The sequence below is a fragment of the Chelonia mydas genome, chromosome 12, assembly GCF_015237465.2.
Source record: "Chelonia mydas isolate rCheMyd1 chromosome 12, rCheMyd1.pri.v2, whole genome shotgun sequence".
Classification (NCBI taxonomy): Eukaryota; Metazoa; Chordata; order Testudines; family Cheloniidae; genus Chelonia; species Chelonia mydas.
Genome location: NC_051252.2, coordinates 1,526,706 through 1,543,564, shown reverse-complemented (window position 1 = coordinate 1,543,564; position 16,859 = coordinate 1,526,706). Strand labels below are relative to the sequence as shown.

General features: G+C 44.3%; 1 protein-coding gene across 1 annotated transcript in view; it reads right to left on the bottom strand.

The window, feature by feature from the left end:
* The window catches only part of GLG1 (golgi glycoprotein 1), a 187,538-nt gene that overhangs the window by 73,414 nt on the left and 97,265 nt on the right, over positions 1-16,859 (bottom strand). The window contains exons 3-4 of the mRNA XM_037877969.2: positions 13,207-13,293; positions 5,520-5,735 (exon numbers count right to left, since the gene is read on the bottom strand). Coding sequence (XP_037733897.1) covers positions 5,520-5,735; positions 13,207-13,293 — 303 coding nt within the window. The remainder of the gene's footprint in view (positions 1-5,519; positions 5,736-13,206; positions 13,294-16,859) is intronic.

Sequence of the window (16,859 nt, the reverse complement as noted above, 5' to 3'; positions counted from 1 at the left end):
CCTAAACCAGCGCAGCTAGAGGCCTTGTCTAGGTACAGATTTGCACCAGTTTAAACTAAACCGGTTGAACCACACACATTTTGTTAAATTGGTGCACGTGTGTGTGTAGACAAAGGTCAGAGAAATGGCTGGTTTATGCTGACAGTTCTGAAGGAGAAAGGCCCAGCTGCCACCACAATTCTCAGTGAAAAGAGTATCGCATTAAGCTTCTATTGTATAAAAGAAAGCAGGGATTAAACACCAGGGAACCAAACTCAGGACACAGCACAACATCCAGGTGAGAGGAAAGGAGACATAAGTATGCTCACTGTCAGCAGAAAGTGGGCCAAGCATACAGCTGTAAGATACAACGGTACTTTTCTGCTTTCCACGTACACTCCTTTTTGATACATGCAGCAAAATGAAGTCTGAAATCAGGAAACATAAACTTCACTCTGCTGCTCACACAAGAAACAGAACAGCATGAGATACAACCCAGTAGATAGAGGACAAGACAAGCAACAAGCCAGAAGAAATGATACGAGATGGAATAAAATGGACTAGAGAGAGTAGATAAAGGGACAGGAAAGAAAGCTACATAAACCAGAGGAGACAGTTTACAGAAAAGGAAAGGTGAGACAACAAGGGCTGGAAAAGAGTCTTTGGCCTGGTCTATACTTAAAAATTTAGAGAAACCAGCTACATTGCTGTCATTGAATGACAAATTCTTAACTCTGAGAGCTGCAGTTAAGCCAACCTAACCCTCAGTATACATGCGGCTAGATCAGCAGAAGAATGTGCTGTTGACCTAACTACCCTGCACGGAGAGGTGAATTAACCAGAGACTGAAAAAACCCTTCCATCACGAAAGGAAGAGTCCATGCCAGCGTTTCTCAATTGCAGCTGGGGCCTTTTGTGGGGCTATGACAATTTCCTGAGAGGTAATGGGGGAGGAAGAGGGGAATTGGGCGGGGGACCATTGGCACCTCTCCCTCCCTCCCTGTTGCTCCTGCACACGCCACCCTCTGGACACAGGCAGGGCACAGATGATTCTCGACGTACCTTGGTGTGGGGGAAGGGTTTTGGGCGGTGGGCTCCAGCGGCGGAACTTCGGAAGCCTGGCCACGCAGCCCGGGGCTCTGGCAGTGGGGTGACGGATGCTGACTCCCCGGCCCTGGCCACACAGCCCTGGCCTCCAATCGTGGGGCTTCAGCCTCTAGACCCTGGTTCCAGCCATGTGGCACCAGCTGCTCGCCTCTGGCTCCGGTACCGGGCTCTGGCTGTGCAAGGGCGGGCACTGACCCCCCCAGTCTTGGCTGTACGGCTTTGGGTGCCAACTCCCAGCTCCGGCTGCGCTGCTCCGGTCCCTGGTGCTAAGACCCAAGCTGCACGGCAGCAAGCGCTGATCCCCAGCTAAGCGGTGGCAGGGGCTGTCCCGGGGTGCTGACCCCTGGCCCCAGCAGCAAGCACTGGCTCCAGCTGCTGCACAGTGACAGTGCTGACCCTCGGCTATGGCCACGCTCTGGCTGTGTGGCAGCGGGCTCCAACCCCTGGCTCTTAGCATGCAGTTTCTGCCTCAAGTTCTGGCTGCGGGCACTGCTCCCCCGCCACAGCCACCAACCCCTGGTTCCAGCCATGCAGCAGCCGGGCTCGCTACCCACTTCCATTGCCCCGGCCCCTGCTGCCTCCCCCAACCCCCTTTCCTCATTGCCCTTGGCCCCCACTGCCTCCCCTTCTGACCTCCCCATCTGGAGCTTAATGGGTCCCGGGGCTTGCTGAGAGAAGCGATATTAACAAACATGCAAGTATCACTTCTCACAGCAGACTTACTAGCTAGCTAGGAGGCTGTGAAAAGTGATACTTTTATGCTTGTTAATATCACTTATTTTCACAGCTCCCAGGTAGCTCCTAAGTATGCTGTAAAAAGTGCTAACATACAAATATCACTTTTCACAGCATTATTTTTATTATTGAGTCTGCAAAAAACCTCTGCATGAAGAGATTACACTGATTTGGACATGTGTATGTGCATATTTATTTGTTTTTCCTAAAGTTAATTAAGTCTTTTAGGAAAAAGTGTCAGTGCAGCCACCAGGCAGAGTTGGTGGCTGCACTGAGACCACCAAAAAAGTTGTTGGAGGAAGCCCTTGTCTTTGCTCTGCGTCTACGGCACTGCTGCAGTGCCCGAGCGGCGCTGCGGTAGCGCCCGTAGTGTAGATATGGCCTTAGTCCTAGAAGTTCTGCTCTAATGCAATTCAAGTGAAAAAAAAGGGAAGCCAGTTTATCCCAATCACTTATAATAAAGTTATGAATGAGCAAATATTTTATTTGGCAGTAGCCTGACGTGAAGAGGCCTAGTGGTCCCATGGCGTTCACCTCCAGAAAAATAAGGGCTAGACAGCTGTTCAGTCTCACGCCTCGGGTGTACAGAGGCTGTGTATTAAACCATAGTCACATCAATTCACTGAGGCATGGTCAGATGAAGAGAGACAAGTGCTAGACTGCAGATATTAAACAGGCAACTCCTAGAATCCTGGACATTATGAGGTAAAGTGTGAACAAGAATCTACGGAGGCACTAAAGGAGATTAGGTTTCCCCTAAACAGTGCTGGAAGAGGGAATACTCCTCATGTAGCCACTTAAAGCAACTTCCACAGTAGTAGAACAGCTGTCTGTCGCTGCAAGTGTCATGGCAGGTCGGCTGCTGACAACAGAAACAAGTCATGTGACCCATCTTGTTATGAGCGCTCAGCACACTTCTGCACGTTGGGTCCCAATACGTTTCAGGTTATGCACCCAAAAATGAGTGGGCCACCTATGGAAAGTTTGGTTTAGTGACTTGCTTTGGCCAACATCACATAAGACCTCTAGTAGAGGCAAGGTTAAGCTATGCCTACTCTACCGCGGTAAGTCGACCTATGCTATGCAACCCTAGCTATGGGAACAACATACCTGGAGTCGACGTACATTAGGTCGAGTTACTCTGGGGTCTACACCGCCGGGGGTTGATGGGAGAAAATCTCCTGTCGACTTACTTACTCTTCTCGTCGGGGGTAGAGTACAGGGGTCGACTGGAGAGCGATCTGCAGTAGATTTGGCGGGTCTTTACTAGACCCGTTAAATCGACCACCAGTGGATCGATCTCAGACCATCGACTCCCACGGTAGTGTAGACTTTCCCTTACAATCCAGTTCTCCAAGGTGGCTTTTGACTGCTTTATGCACAAGACCATCTTTTCTCTTCCTGCAACCCTGTCTCATTCATGGTATCTCTCATCTTCTGCAACAAACAAAGCAGAAATCCTACAGACTTAATCACTACACAACCCTGATTTGTTCCCAGAGCACTATTTATCTGTGCACTGAATGAAAGCAGATGTCTTGTGGAAAAAAATTGTATGTGATCATGTAACTAAAAGTCTATCATAATGCACATGCACAAGTGGGGCGAGTTATGATTGCAGAGGCAGCCTGAATTCTGGTGTTCCCTAAATTCTTGATTTTGTAATCAATGTTCTTTTCATGTATTTTTATATGAAATTTACTGTCTTACTGAAAAAAGAATATGTAAAAACAAATTCCACCATGTGGAATCAGACTGACCTCCATAAAGTTTATCAGCAGGGTCAGGACCTTTATGTCCATAGCACACGTCTGCACTTGAGTTATCAGATTACCTGGTAGCAAAGGCGATTTATGTTTACCAGCCACTAGAGCAGGCCTAGACATGGGTTTCACAGTTAGGTGCGAAATCATAGGTGACTACCTCAAGCAAGAGATATGCCCTAGATATCAGTGATTTCAGCATACCTATTATTCTTCCTTTCAACTAGGTTCTTTCACTGGTTCTATAAATATTTTAATTTGGTCAAGCGACAGTTAAGCGCCCAACTCAGTATAGGGGACCAATACCATACTTGTGATTTAAGTCTCTGTCCCAAAGACCTTCCAGTTTAAAAGGACAAAGACAGATGTTTCATTTTACAGAGAAATCAAGGTTGCTGAAAAGTACTCAAAGACAATTACCAATTCAAAGCTCTAGGGGCCTGCCAGTTTCACTCATTTCCCCAGACTAGGAACAGCCACAGAACAAGCTGATCTAAGCAGTACATACTTGCACTTCCTGCTGTTCAGTTAGACAACCTTCCTGTCTGCACTTGCATTGCAATTTTAGATGCTGCACAGTAAAGGATCTGCTAAGGCCAGTGAGGTCTCACTGGAGCAGCAAAGCACCACATCTGCATCTCCACCAAGAAATTGCTCTATTTTCTAGGACAGCACCTTTTCACTGTTCCAGGAGTGGTCGATTCAACCTCTAGCAATGTAATCAAAGTTAAGGACTTTGAATTTCAAAGCACTGTAGAAAGTTTAGTTAAGTTTAACTTTATCCCTTGTCATCAACTTACCCACAAAGTAAGAGTCCACTGATACATACAATACCATAATGCTGATTACATAAGCTCCACTGAAATAGGAAAGGGGAAGTAGTACCTAGAAATCCTTCCTCCAGTATCCTAACACAAACTTCTCTGGCATCTTTAAATGGTTCATTAATGCACAATCAGAGCTGAAATGGATATAGCTTGTCTAAACTGGCTACTTCCTCACACTTCCAGTGAAACGCGATGCTGTGCAGTCAGACGGGTTGCTGCAAGATGTGATCAGGACTGAACAACCAATCAGGAACAAACATTAAAACACTCAAACTGATATGTGCAGCTCTTTTATCATAACAGAATGAAGGAGGCATTAACAGGGGCAGAACAGTCCATTTTAACAGCCCTGAAATTAACCAATGGAGGATGAAAGTAAAGGACAAGTGGATTTTTTAATTCATAAAAACAGTACACTACTAGTGAACAACATCACTTAACAAATATACCAGAGGTTCCAAAGAACCCTTCTACTAAACGTTCTCTTTCTTCTTGCAGCAAATGGCATGATGCAAAAAAACACAAACGAAGGCCCATGAAGACATCTGCACAGCAAGATCTGAGTTCTGCTTTGTCTTGTATCAAATTTAAACTCCCTGAGAAAGGAGGGATGGGTTGGGCAGGCCACAAGAGCAGACTCCCCTATACTAAAGGCTTTCCCAGGTCAGCTTTGACAATATGCATCAAGGCACAGAGAAACTTGTCTAGAGAGACAGGTCTAGTTAATCGTGACTAAGATTCACCATATAAAGCAAAAGTCACATAAGTGTGATCCACAACATAAATTTGTTTACTATTTTAAATTGTGTTGGGGGTCTGGTGGGAGTGGAGACAAATCAATCACATCTGATTTGGGAGCAAGTACAACAGCATTTTTCCTAGTATGTCAGTAAAGAACTTCAAGCACTAACAATAATCGAGACAACTTGTTAAAGAGGTGTCCCTGCTTGCAGTGATTACATCACCTTTTTTGATACCTTGTGTCTCTTTTGCTGGTTTTCAGTCACTGTAATTAAGTCTGGTGTACATACAAGTCCCACAATAGCATCCAATTTCCCTGAGTGTCATCTTTATGAACCCACTTCCCATCCACCTGTCCTGTGGATACCTTTTCTCCAGGTCGAATGCTGCCACATTTGAGGGCGTTAATATCGTTCTTGCAATCATCCATGAAGCCACAGATCAGACGATAATCACTGAAGATGATGGCTGTCATTTTGGTGATATACTGGTGACACTGGTATTCAGTGATGTTACCTCTATGGTCCACCAAACAGGACACCAAGTAGCCTTTCCCAGCTAACTCATCTGCACATTCTTTAATCTGTTGAGAGAAAGAGTTGTGTTCAATTATTTAGTAGGAGCAGCTACTAAAGTTAGACATTTTTAGATCAGCGGGTGCACATACGCTGTGATTCAAGTTACGTCTACCAACAGTTTGGGCCAAGCAGTAGTGAGACTCCCAACCCAAGGCAATAGACTAGGCTAGTGGGGCTCATGCTAGCACTAAATAACTGTGTATACAGCATTTTGAAGCTATGGCTCAGGCTGGAACTCATGCTCTGAACACTAGTGCGGGAGGTGAACTTCAGAGCCCAAACCACAAATTCAGAATGCATGACAAGTTAACCAGAACGTCTGGTTCTTGGATTTATGCTGGAAGTGGCCCACCTTGATTGTCATGCACAGTGTGGGGAGAGTGGTCAGTTTGGATGAGCTATTGCCAGCAGGAGAGTGAGTTTGTGTGTGTGGGGGGGGGGGGGGGTGAGAAAACCTGGATTTGTGCTGGAAATGGCCCACCTTGATTATCATGCACATTGTAGGGGGAGTGGTCACTTCGGATGAGCCATTACCAGCAGGAGAGTGAGTTTGTGTGAGTATGGGGGTGAGGGAGTGAGAAAACCTGGATTTGTGCTGGAAATGGCCCACTTTGATTTTCATGCAGGTTGTAAGGAGAGTGGTCACTTTGGATAGGCTATTACCAGCAGGAGAGTGAGTTTGTGTGTGTGGTTTTTGGAGGGGGTGACGGGGTGAGAGAACCTGGATTTCTGCAGGAAATGGCCCACCTTGATTATCATACGCATTGTGAAGACAGTGGTCACTTTGGATGGGCTATTACCAGCAAGAGAGTGAGTTTGTTTGTGGGAGGGCGGAGGGTGAGAAAACCTGGATTTGTGCTGGAAATGGCCCAACTTGATGATCACTTTAGATAAGCTATTACCAGCAGGAGAGTGGGGTGGGAGGAGGTATTGTTTCATGGTCTCTGTGTATATAATGTCTTCTGCGATTTCCACAGTATGCATCCGATGAAGTGAGCTGTAGCTCACGAAAGCTCATGCTCAAATAAATTGGTTAGTCTCTAAGGTGCCACAAGTCCTCCCTTTCTTTTTGCGAATACAGACTAACACGGCTGTTACTCTGAAACCTGTCAAGAGGGTACTGTGACAGGGTCAGGCCAGACGGCTACAGGAGAGTGACAGAAGGCAGATATATTAGCCCCAGGTTAAGTAGGTCCCTTTTCTCTGGGTAAGGTAACAGGGAAGGTTCCAGAACAATCAGGAACTTTCTGGAAACAATTAAGGTAGACAGGCTGATTAGAACATCTGCAGCCAATCAAGAAGCTGCTAGAATCAATTAAGGCAGGCTAATCAGGGCACCTGGGTTTAAAAAGGAGCTCACTTCAGTTTGTGGTGTGCATGTGAGGAGCTGGGAGCAAGAGGCACTAGGAGCTCAGAGTGAGAATGCGGACTGTTGGAGGACTGAGGTGTATAAGCATTATCAGACACCAGGAGGAAGGTCCTATGGTGAAGATAAAGAAGGTGTTGGGAGGCGGCCATGGGGAAGTAGCCTAGGGAGTTGTAGCTGTTGCACAGCTGTTCCACGAGGCACTCTAGACAGCTGCATTCCACAGGGCCCTGGGCTGGAACCCGGAGTAGAGGGCAGGCCCGGGTTCCCCCCAAATCCTCCCAACTCCTAGTTAGATACAGGAGAAGTTGACCTGGACTGTGGGTTCACGAAAATGGCCAAGCTGAGGGCTGCCGTGAAGCTCCAAGGCGAGCAAATCCGCCAATAAGCGCAAGACCCACCAAGGTAGAGGACGAACTTTATCCTAGTACATATCCAATAGGGGCCCAGGGGGATCATTTCTTGGTTCTACGTTAGTTAACCACCAAAACAAAATCAGCAAGATTCAAGTTCTGCTTTGTCTTGTAATAAAACAAAATCATTATTGATCAAGTTTACAGATGATACAGACTGGAGCAGAATGGTAAATAATGAAGAGGACAGATCAGAGGACAGAGCAATCTGGATTGCCTGTGCCCTGCTTACCAAGCTGTTTCAATTCAATACAGCCAAATCTAAAGTCATACATCTAGAAACAAAGAATACACGCCACAGTGTCTTCAGGTACGTTAGCAACAAGAAGAAAGTCAAGGAAAGTGTGGGCCCCTTACTAAGTGAGGGAGGCAACCTAGTGACAGAGGATGTGGAAAAAGCTAAAGTACTCAATGCTTTTTTTGCCTCTGTCTTCACGAACAAGGTCAGCTCCCAGACTACTGCACTGGGCAGCACAGCATGGGGAGGAGGTGACCAGCCCTCTGTGGAGAAAGAAGTGGTTTGGGACAATTTAGAAAAGCTGGACAAGCACAAGTCCATGGGGCCGGATGCGCTGCATCCGAGAGTGCTAAACGAGTTGGCAGATGTGATTGCAGAGCCATTGTCCATTATCTTTGAAAACTCATGGCCATCGGGGGAGGTCCCGGATGACTGGAAAAAGGCTAATGTAGTGCCCATCTCTAAAAAAGGGAAGGAGGAGGATCCTGGGAACTACAGGCCAGTCAGCCTCACCTCAGTCCCTGGAAAAAATCATGGAGCAGGTCCTCAAGGAATCAATCCTGAAGCACTTAGAGGAGGAGAAAGTGATCAGGAAGACCCAGCATGGATTCACCACGGGAAAGTCATGCCTGGCTAACCTAACTGCCTTCTATGATGAGATAACTGGCTCTGTGGATGAAGGGAAAGCAGTGGACATGGTGTTCCTTGACTTTAGCAAAGCTTTTGACACGGTCTCCCACAGTATTCTTGCCAGCAAGTTAAAGAAGTATGTCCTGGATGAAAGGACTATAAGGTGGATAGAAACCTGGCTAGATCGTCGGGCTCAACGGGTAGTGATCAATGGCTCCATGTCTAGTTGGCAGCTGCTATCAAGTGGAGTGCCCCAAGAGTCGGTCCTGGGGCCGATTTTGTTCAATATCTTCATTAATGATCTGGAGGATGGCGTGGATTGCACCCTCAGCAAGTTTGCAGATGACACTAAAGTGGGAGGAGTGGTAGATAAGCTGGAGGGCAGGGATAGGATACAGAGGGCCCTAGACAACTTAGAGGATAGGGCCAAAAGAAATCTGATGAGGTTCAACAAGGACAAGTGTAGAGTCCTGCACTTAGGACGGAAGAATCCCATGCACCGCTACAGACTAGGGACCGAATGGCTAGGCAGCAGTTCTGCAGAAAAGGACCTAAGGGTTACAGTGGACGAGAAGCTAGATATGAGTCAACAGTGTGCCCTTGTTGCCAAAAAGGCCAATGGCATTTTGGGATGTATAAGTGGGGGCACTGCCAGCAGATGGAGGGACATGATCGTTCCCCTCTATTCGACATTGGTGAGGCCTCATCTGGAGTACTGTGTCCAGTTTTGGGCCCCACACTACAAGAAGGATGTGAAAAAATTGGAAAGAGTACAGCGGAGCGCAACAAAAATTATCAGGGGACTGGAACATATGACTTATGAGGAGAGGCTGAGGGAACTGGGATTGTTTAGTCTGCAGAAGAGAAGAATGAGGGGGGATTTGATAGCTGCTTTCAACTACCTGAAAGGGGGTTCCAAAGAGGATGGAGCTAGACTGCTCTCAGTGGTAGCGGATGACAGAACGAGGAGTAATGGTCTCAAGTTGCAGTGGGGGAGAGTTGGATATTAGGAAAAACTTTTTCACTAGGGGGGTGGTGAAACACTGGAATGCACTACCTAGGGAGGTGGTGAAATCTCCTTCCTTTGAGGTTTTTAAGGTTAGGCTTGACAAAGCCATGGCTGGGATGATTTAGCTGGTGTTGGTCCTGCTTTGAGCAGGGGGCTGGACTAGATGACTTCCTAAGGTCCCTTCCAACCCTGATATTCTATGATTCTATGAGTTACAGAAAGGGGGTCTCTATCCTTGGAAACAGACTTTGAAAGAGACTTGGGGGTCATGGTTAATAAATCAGCTCAACATAAGCTCCTAGTGTAATACAATGACCAAAAGGGCTAATGTGATCATTGGATGTATAAACAGAGAACTTACTGAGTAGGAGTAGAGAGTTTATATTACCTCTATTTCTCTCTGGTGCAACTGCTACTGGAATACTGCATCCTGTTCTGATGTCCACAATTTAAAAAGATGTTGATAAATTGCCATGAGAATGATTAAAGGACTGAAAAATGTATCTTATAATGATAGACTCCGGGAGGTTAATCTATTTAGTTGATCAAAAAGAAAGTTAAGGGGTGACTTGATCATACAAGTGCCTACACAGAGGAACAAATTTGATAATAAAGAGCTCTTCAATCTAGCAGATGGAGGTATGAACAGCAACAAATGGCTTGTAGTTGAAGCTAGACATAAAATATGCTCCGGGTCAAACAGGAATTAACTCAGGGAAGTTCTTTGGACTGTAGTACGTAGGAGGTCAGTCTAGATGATCACAATGATTCCTTCTTGCCTGATAATCTATCAATTATTTTCTATATACCAGCTAACTACAGCATGTGGTCATTTAAAAACCTCATCTGTAAGGATAATGGTTTTATCAAATTATCGAACATTGAAAATATAGTACAATTTCAACATTTTAACCTATATAACCCCTAGAAAAATTACAGTTATAACAGTTGTTGGGTGAGATCACTAAAGACAAGACAAAATGCATAATTTCTTTTGAGTTAAATAATTCCGTTTCAAAGATGGGGTCTAGATCAGTCATCTGTGCAGAGAACACAGCATGTACTAGGTTGCTGGTTCTGGACACTTCTAAAGAAACCCCATTTTTGGCTCTAGAGGAAGCCAACTATTATTGTGGGTTAAGCTCCTGGCCAAATGCTTATACAACCATAATATTGTTTGTTAATTTGACTACCATTTTACACTGGCATTAACCATTTTAATAGAAAACCTTTAGGGTGGGACTTTCAAAAATGACCAAGGGAAGTACCTAACTCCTAGTGACTTCCAGTGGAAGTTGGTTGCCTAATTCCCCCAGGGGTTTTTGAAATCAAAACATATATATATATATATATATATATATATATATATAAAAATCAAAATGTAGCCAATGTGGTCTAGGACCGAACAGGACAATTCACATTGGTATGCAGTGTATTAAATACAAATCTAAAGTCATGTTCCCCCAGTAGGAAGGTGTGGTATGACTTTTCAATTCTTAAACATTTTAAAGGGTGGTCTTTTAAAATCTTTTTTGTCAGTTTGCAAAATTTCAAATTGATAATCTACATTATCCAATGTAAAACGAAGATTGTTTCATGCATCTACTTTGCTATTAAATATCAATAAGAGGTGTAGCATGTATGATTGTAAAAACAATCAAACTGGAATTTTATAAAACCAGGATGCCACCTGTTTGTATCATTATTCACCGAAAAATTATATAAGAGGAAGACTATGGCAATAAGTGTACAATTAAAATTCTGTGTCTTTCCTCACCACATTTAGGAGCTTTTGTCTGAGATTTATAGTGCAATGATTACAACAATGCTAGACAGTCGATGTATAAAAAGGGAAATTAACTGTGCTGTGATAAGGGAGCATTCTCAAACATGCCTGGATTGTACAAATTCTGCAGCAGCTCTATTACAGAAACCAAAGAGCTGAAAATAGAAAGCATTTGGTTTTACTCTGACTGCAAAGTGTCAGCTTGTAGAGATATGTGTGATGTTGCTTCCATTTTGGAGCTATAAACTTCCAAACACAGCACAGTGCCTTGTAATGCAACACAAACTAGATGACTAATTCTTAATGCAAGCTAAAAATAGAAGAGTTCACCATTCAGGAACCTATAGTTTGAACCACTTCAAATTTCACAGAATATCAGGGTTGGAAGGGACCTCAGAGGGTCATCTAGTCTAACCCCCTGCTCAAAGCAGGACCAATCCCCAATTTTTGCCCCAGATCCCAAATGGCCCCCTCAAGGATTGAACTCACAGCCCTGGGTTTAGCAGGCCAATGCTCAAACCACTGAGCTATCCCCCCCCAAATTCTACCTTTGTCCCAGACCTAACTAGCCAATTTTGATGCCAATAAGACACATGGATTTTACTGGGGAAGGGAACATGGAAAATGAAGTTTGTAATAGAAACTCAGTTGCAACCTTAAGTATGGAATGGCTGTTAGTACTCAGTAAAGAATGGAAGAATCCAACCTGCACAAAACACCTGGTGGAAGGTGTGACAAAGTGGGAATCTTTAATATTTTTATAATTCCTGTGTGTGCCTCACTTTTCCAGTGTACTCTGCATTTCTATCCGGGGGTGCAAAGGGTCAGATCCGCTCTTGGAGGCAGATTAAGAGACCTGAGGTTTCTCTCACTGAGCTGTATGGGGTGGAATGAATGGGTCATTAAACAACTGGCAGGAACCAACCCACATCAATGGATAATTCAGAAAAGCAATGGGAACCCCAATGGACAGGACAGTTATAGTTAGCAACCAGTGACCAAGAGGAAGTAGATTTCCCCCACTTTTAGACAGGAAAACAGACCGAAGGCCCCAGGTAGAGAAAAAAGGGGCAAGGTGTCAGGTGGCTGGGACAAGGGCTGCCCTTTGGGGACATTGGGGAGACAGAAGCTCTCCTTGGGGACTGAAAAGCAGACAGAGAAATGGATTCCATAACAGCTTGGCTGGCTGATTACACCAGTTGAGCCAGCATGGACCATGTCTTAACTTTTGTCTGTCTGTGCTAACCAAAGGACTTTTAGATTCTGTATGCTTGATGACTAATAAATTGTTCCCTTGTTTCGAAAATGCTGCTGTTGTCACTGCAAACACTGAGAACACTGTCCTGAAGGGGCACAGTACAAGCCTCCCACAGGAGATTGTTTTGGCTGGATTTATTGCAGGGAGCCATGGAGAGAGAAAGGGATTGCCGAAGGCCCAATTTCAGAGTCTTGGAGGCCATGGGCCTGCCCCTATGGAACTATGTGTGTCCCTGGGATGCAGCACACTGAAAGGGGTCACTTCCAAAGGACTAGGCCATAGACCAGACCCTGTGGATCTGTGACAGGTCAGGCAGGAACTGAGGGGTTCTTAGTTTATCGTTTCCCTTTATTCTGTTCCCATCATTCCTCCTATCCAACCACTTACCACCACTCAAGTTAAACATTTTTGCAAATACCAAATGATATCCCCAGGAACCTGCCTCCCCTCTTCTCCCACCCCCCATCCTACCCCAAATGTGGAAGAGAGGACTTGGCGTATTGTCAGTTCAATCTCCCCGTAGAGAGGGCTTGTCTACACTGGTTCAGCTGACACCTTTTTTAATCTCTCTCTATATATTAGGTTCTAAGCAGTGTTTAAACGGTGTTAATTACCAATTAGCTAACATTTTAGCATACCACTCATTTTCCGCAATCTAGAAAAGCTCTAAGTGTTCTTTAGATAGATTTGAAGTGTTTTTGCTTTGGTGGCAGAGGGGTAAGAAGAACCCATAAATATAACAAACAGATGAAGCCATCCCCTTTCTTCACCCTCACCTCTGCTATGGTGGACTTACAGACCTCTCTGGCCACGGATTCAAACTTCAGGTCTGTAGTCAGGTTCAGCTTGTAGTTCCACAACAGCTAAATAAAAGAGAATGCATTATTTTGTATAGAAAGGGTTGGAAATTTTGCACCTAGGGATGATAAAAACACATTTTTTTTTTTTGGCTTCAGACTAAAACAGAAACTGAGGCAATCTAATCTCCTTCACATACAGTTACTGTGGTTCATTATGCATGAGCTTCATTCTTCGGTCATATCTAAAACTATGCAGAAAAAGCCCATCAATTAAATTTATTACACCCTTATATAGTCATCCATCTACCATCCCACATTTTAAGCAAATGATTCCCAAAGCCAAAATTTCTACATATAATCATTAACCAAGTCATTAAAAGGAAAGGTACCAATGAATCTATTTTCTGAATCACATGATCTTTGTTTATAAGACAATGAAGACTTCCTAAGTTAACACCCGTTGAGCTTTTAGCAAAGTAATGCATTCAATTCGCTAATCTTTCTGTATAAATTGTATGGCTTAGTTGTGCAATATAGTATTCTCTATGCAGATACAGTGATGCCCTCAGTATGAACTGGATAATGCCAGAACCGTTCTAACTCCAGCCTGGCTGGAAAGGGATTCCAGTCAGCTGCTCATTCACTTCCCTCTTCAGAAGGCTATTAAAAAGATAACATCTAGGACAAATTGTGTTGTGATGGCACTCCATGAAAACTTAGGGGTTCTCTCTTCAAAAGGCTAATGGCATTTCGGCAGTACAACAGAGCTAGTTAACACCCAAACTCCTGCATGAGGGTCACTGCCCCTCCTAGGAGAGAGTCCGGGATTAGTTGATTAAATATGATCTAATTGTTTATACTGATCCAAAATGAATTTCAGTTTTAGCACATTATGCTCTCCATAAACATGGCTGTTCCAGCTGCCCTCTGGCACCTCAGCAGTAGATCAATTTAAAAGGAAGAAATATAAGACAAAGTAACAAGAATTCAATAAATTTGGCAACAGGCCAGAGCTAGCCTGGCCTCATATCCCAGTTGCCACTACTAGCTTATTCTATTGCACTTCTCTCCAGAAGCATAGGAGTTTAAGCCACAAAATGTATATTTCAAACAAGTATTTTGTACTTGTGACAAAATAATCTATTAAGGGGTCAAGCCAATATTGTGTCAGACTTGCATTATACATCAACACTTAATAAAACAAAACCAAAAAACTAAAAAAATAATTAAGCAGCAGACGTGCTGTCATCTAAGTAGGACAACTCTGTTTAAAGTCTTCAGAAGGCAGAGGCAGCAGCATACGAAGCATTACAGATGACACAGGAACAACAGTCCTATGTATTTCTTCCACACCCTCAACTTCAGTACTTGAAAGATCAGACATGGAGATGATGACAAGTCCTCAGGGTATTTTGGAAAAGGTAGGAGACTTGTGCTTAGGTCTTTCAGAAAAATATGAAAAAGCCAAAGGAGCCAACTGTAACGTTGCACCCCATAATGCTTTATGGAAATATGCTTACGAATGTAAATATGACATGACTGGAATATGTTTTATGCTACATATGCCTCTGCAAAGATTATGATCTACTGAATACATTCCACCTATTTGTATGCATGTATCATTTTTGTATTCGAAGTTATGAGTATTGGTTATGTACTTGTTTAATTTTAAATAGCCTCAGTGAGGCAGTTGGCCAGCTTACTGAGAAAAGACTATTCTCAGTAAGTGCCCAATCAAGAAACACTTAAGCCAACAATGAACTTGGAAATGCCAATCCACATCTGAGCTTTCCAAGGAACGTGGCTTGGCTGGTAAGGAACTCAGTCATGCATGGACATCTGACTTGCCCAAGTGACTCCCAAACTCCATTTTGTAGCTGGATTCTACATTGGGGGGGAGAGAGGTGTCCACCCACAAGAGAAAGTCTATTTAAATCCCTGGGAAACCCCTCCATTTTGTCTTCAGCTTGCTCAAGAGAAAGCCTCTTCACCCCAAAGATACCTGAAAGAAACTGGAACAAAGGACAGTAACCATGGGGGTGTGAGTGATTGCTGGACCCAGACCAGAAGGCAGCTAGTCTGTAAAAGAGGCTTATTGGAACATCTCTGAGCGTGAGATTTTATCTGTATTCAGCTTCTTACTGTATTAGGTTTAGACTTGCGTGTTTTATTTTATTTTGCTTGGTAATTCACTTTCTTCTGTCTGCTATCACTTGGAACCACTTAAATCCTACTTTTTGTATTTAATAAAATCACTTTTTACTTATTAATTAACCCAGCGTATGTATTAATACTTTGGGGGGGGCGCTGTGCATATCTCTCTATCAGTGTTACAGAGGACAAACAATTTATGAAACGGATTTATTTGGGGTTTGGACCCCACTGGGAGTTGGGCATCTGAGTGTTAAACATAGGAACACTTCTTAATTTGCTTTCAGTTAAGCCTGCAGTTTGTGGGATGTGGCTCACACCTGGGTCTGTGTTTGTAGCCGGCAAGTGTGTGTCACACAACCAGGCAGGGTTCTGGAGTCCCAAGCTGGCAGGGAAGGCAGGGACAGAAGTAGACTTGGCACATCAGTTGGCAGCCCCAAGGGGGTTTCTTTGATCCAACCCATCACACCGCCATCATCTGACACTAATGCATGGGAGAAGCCCAAAGATGGGTGGTGGGAAGGACTTTAGACACATCTCCACCATGAACTGTGACGTTAACATTAGAGGTGGAAAGAATGTACTGGTACTGGAATAATAATAGACTTAACAGGAGACTCCCAAAAAGACTTTCCCTCAGATGGAAGCTCACAGGTCTGAGTCCCTATAAACTGGATCAAATGCTTCTGAGTGAGAATGCAACCAAAGACTGCAGACCAAGGAAATGCAGGATTGCCCACAGATATGAAGTTTGGATAAAGCCTTAACTTCCCTGGTAGGAGCCAAGGCATAACTCTGATTTGAGGGACTCTCCGGACAGAGCAGGGGAAGAGAGAACACTATCAATTATCAGATGCAAAACACATTTGATTCTCAATCCCACATCCTCTGCACCCAGGGATACTTTTATGCATGACCCCTTTGGTATTTTTATCACCTGCTCTATGCAGAGGGCCGCGATGAGGGGGCCTCTTGGCACCATGTCCTCTTTTCATCACCAGTCATAATAGAATGGCTATGGGCTGTTGATCCAGACTGGGCTGTTGGAAGTGTTTTAGTTCTGACATACTAGGAGCTGGTTCCTTTTTATTTATTTATGGTGGGGGTAGGGGAAGGGGAATTTGAAGTTGTTGGACCTGAAGCCTTGGTCATAGCAGCAAGCGCCTGGGCTTTCCACAGCCTATTACATCAGGAAGAAAAAGTGCAAGCTGGAAGACTGTGGGGCAGTTGTCTGGCCTGTGCTGGCAGGGGGGCAGACTAGATGGTCAGCATGGTCCCTTCTGGCCGTGGAATCTATGAACCTATAAGATCACAACAGGCCTGACGGATGAAGTCAACAAATACCAAGCAGGCCCTTGGAGAATGCCCCTACCATTTCAGGCAGCAAGTATTGGTCCATCATTTTGTTCTTAAAGGATATTTAAAATTCATCCACATCTGGATCTGCTTTGTTAAGAGCTCAGAAATACACTGCACAA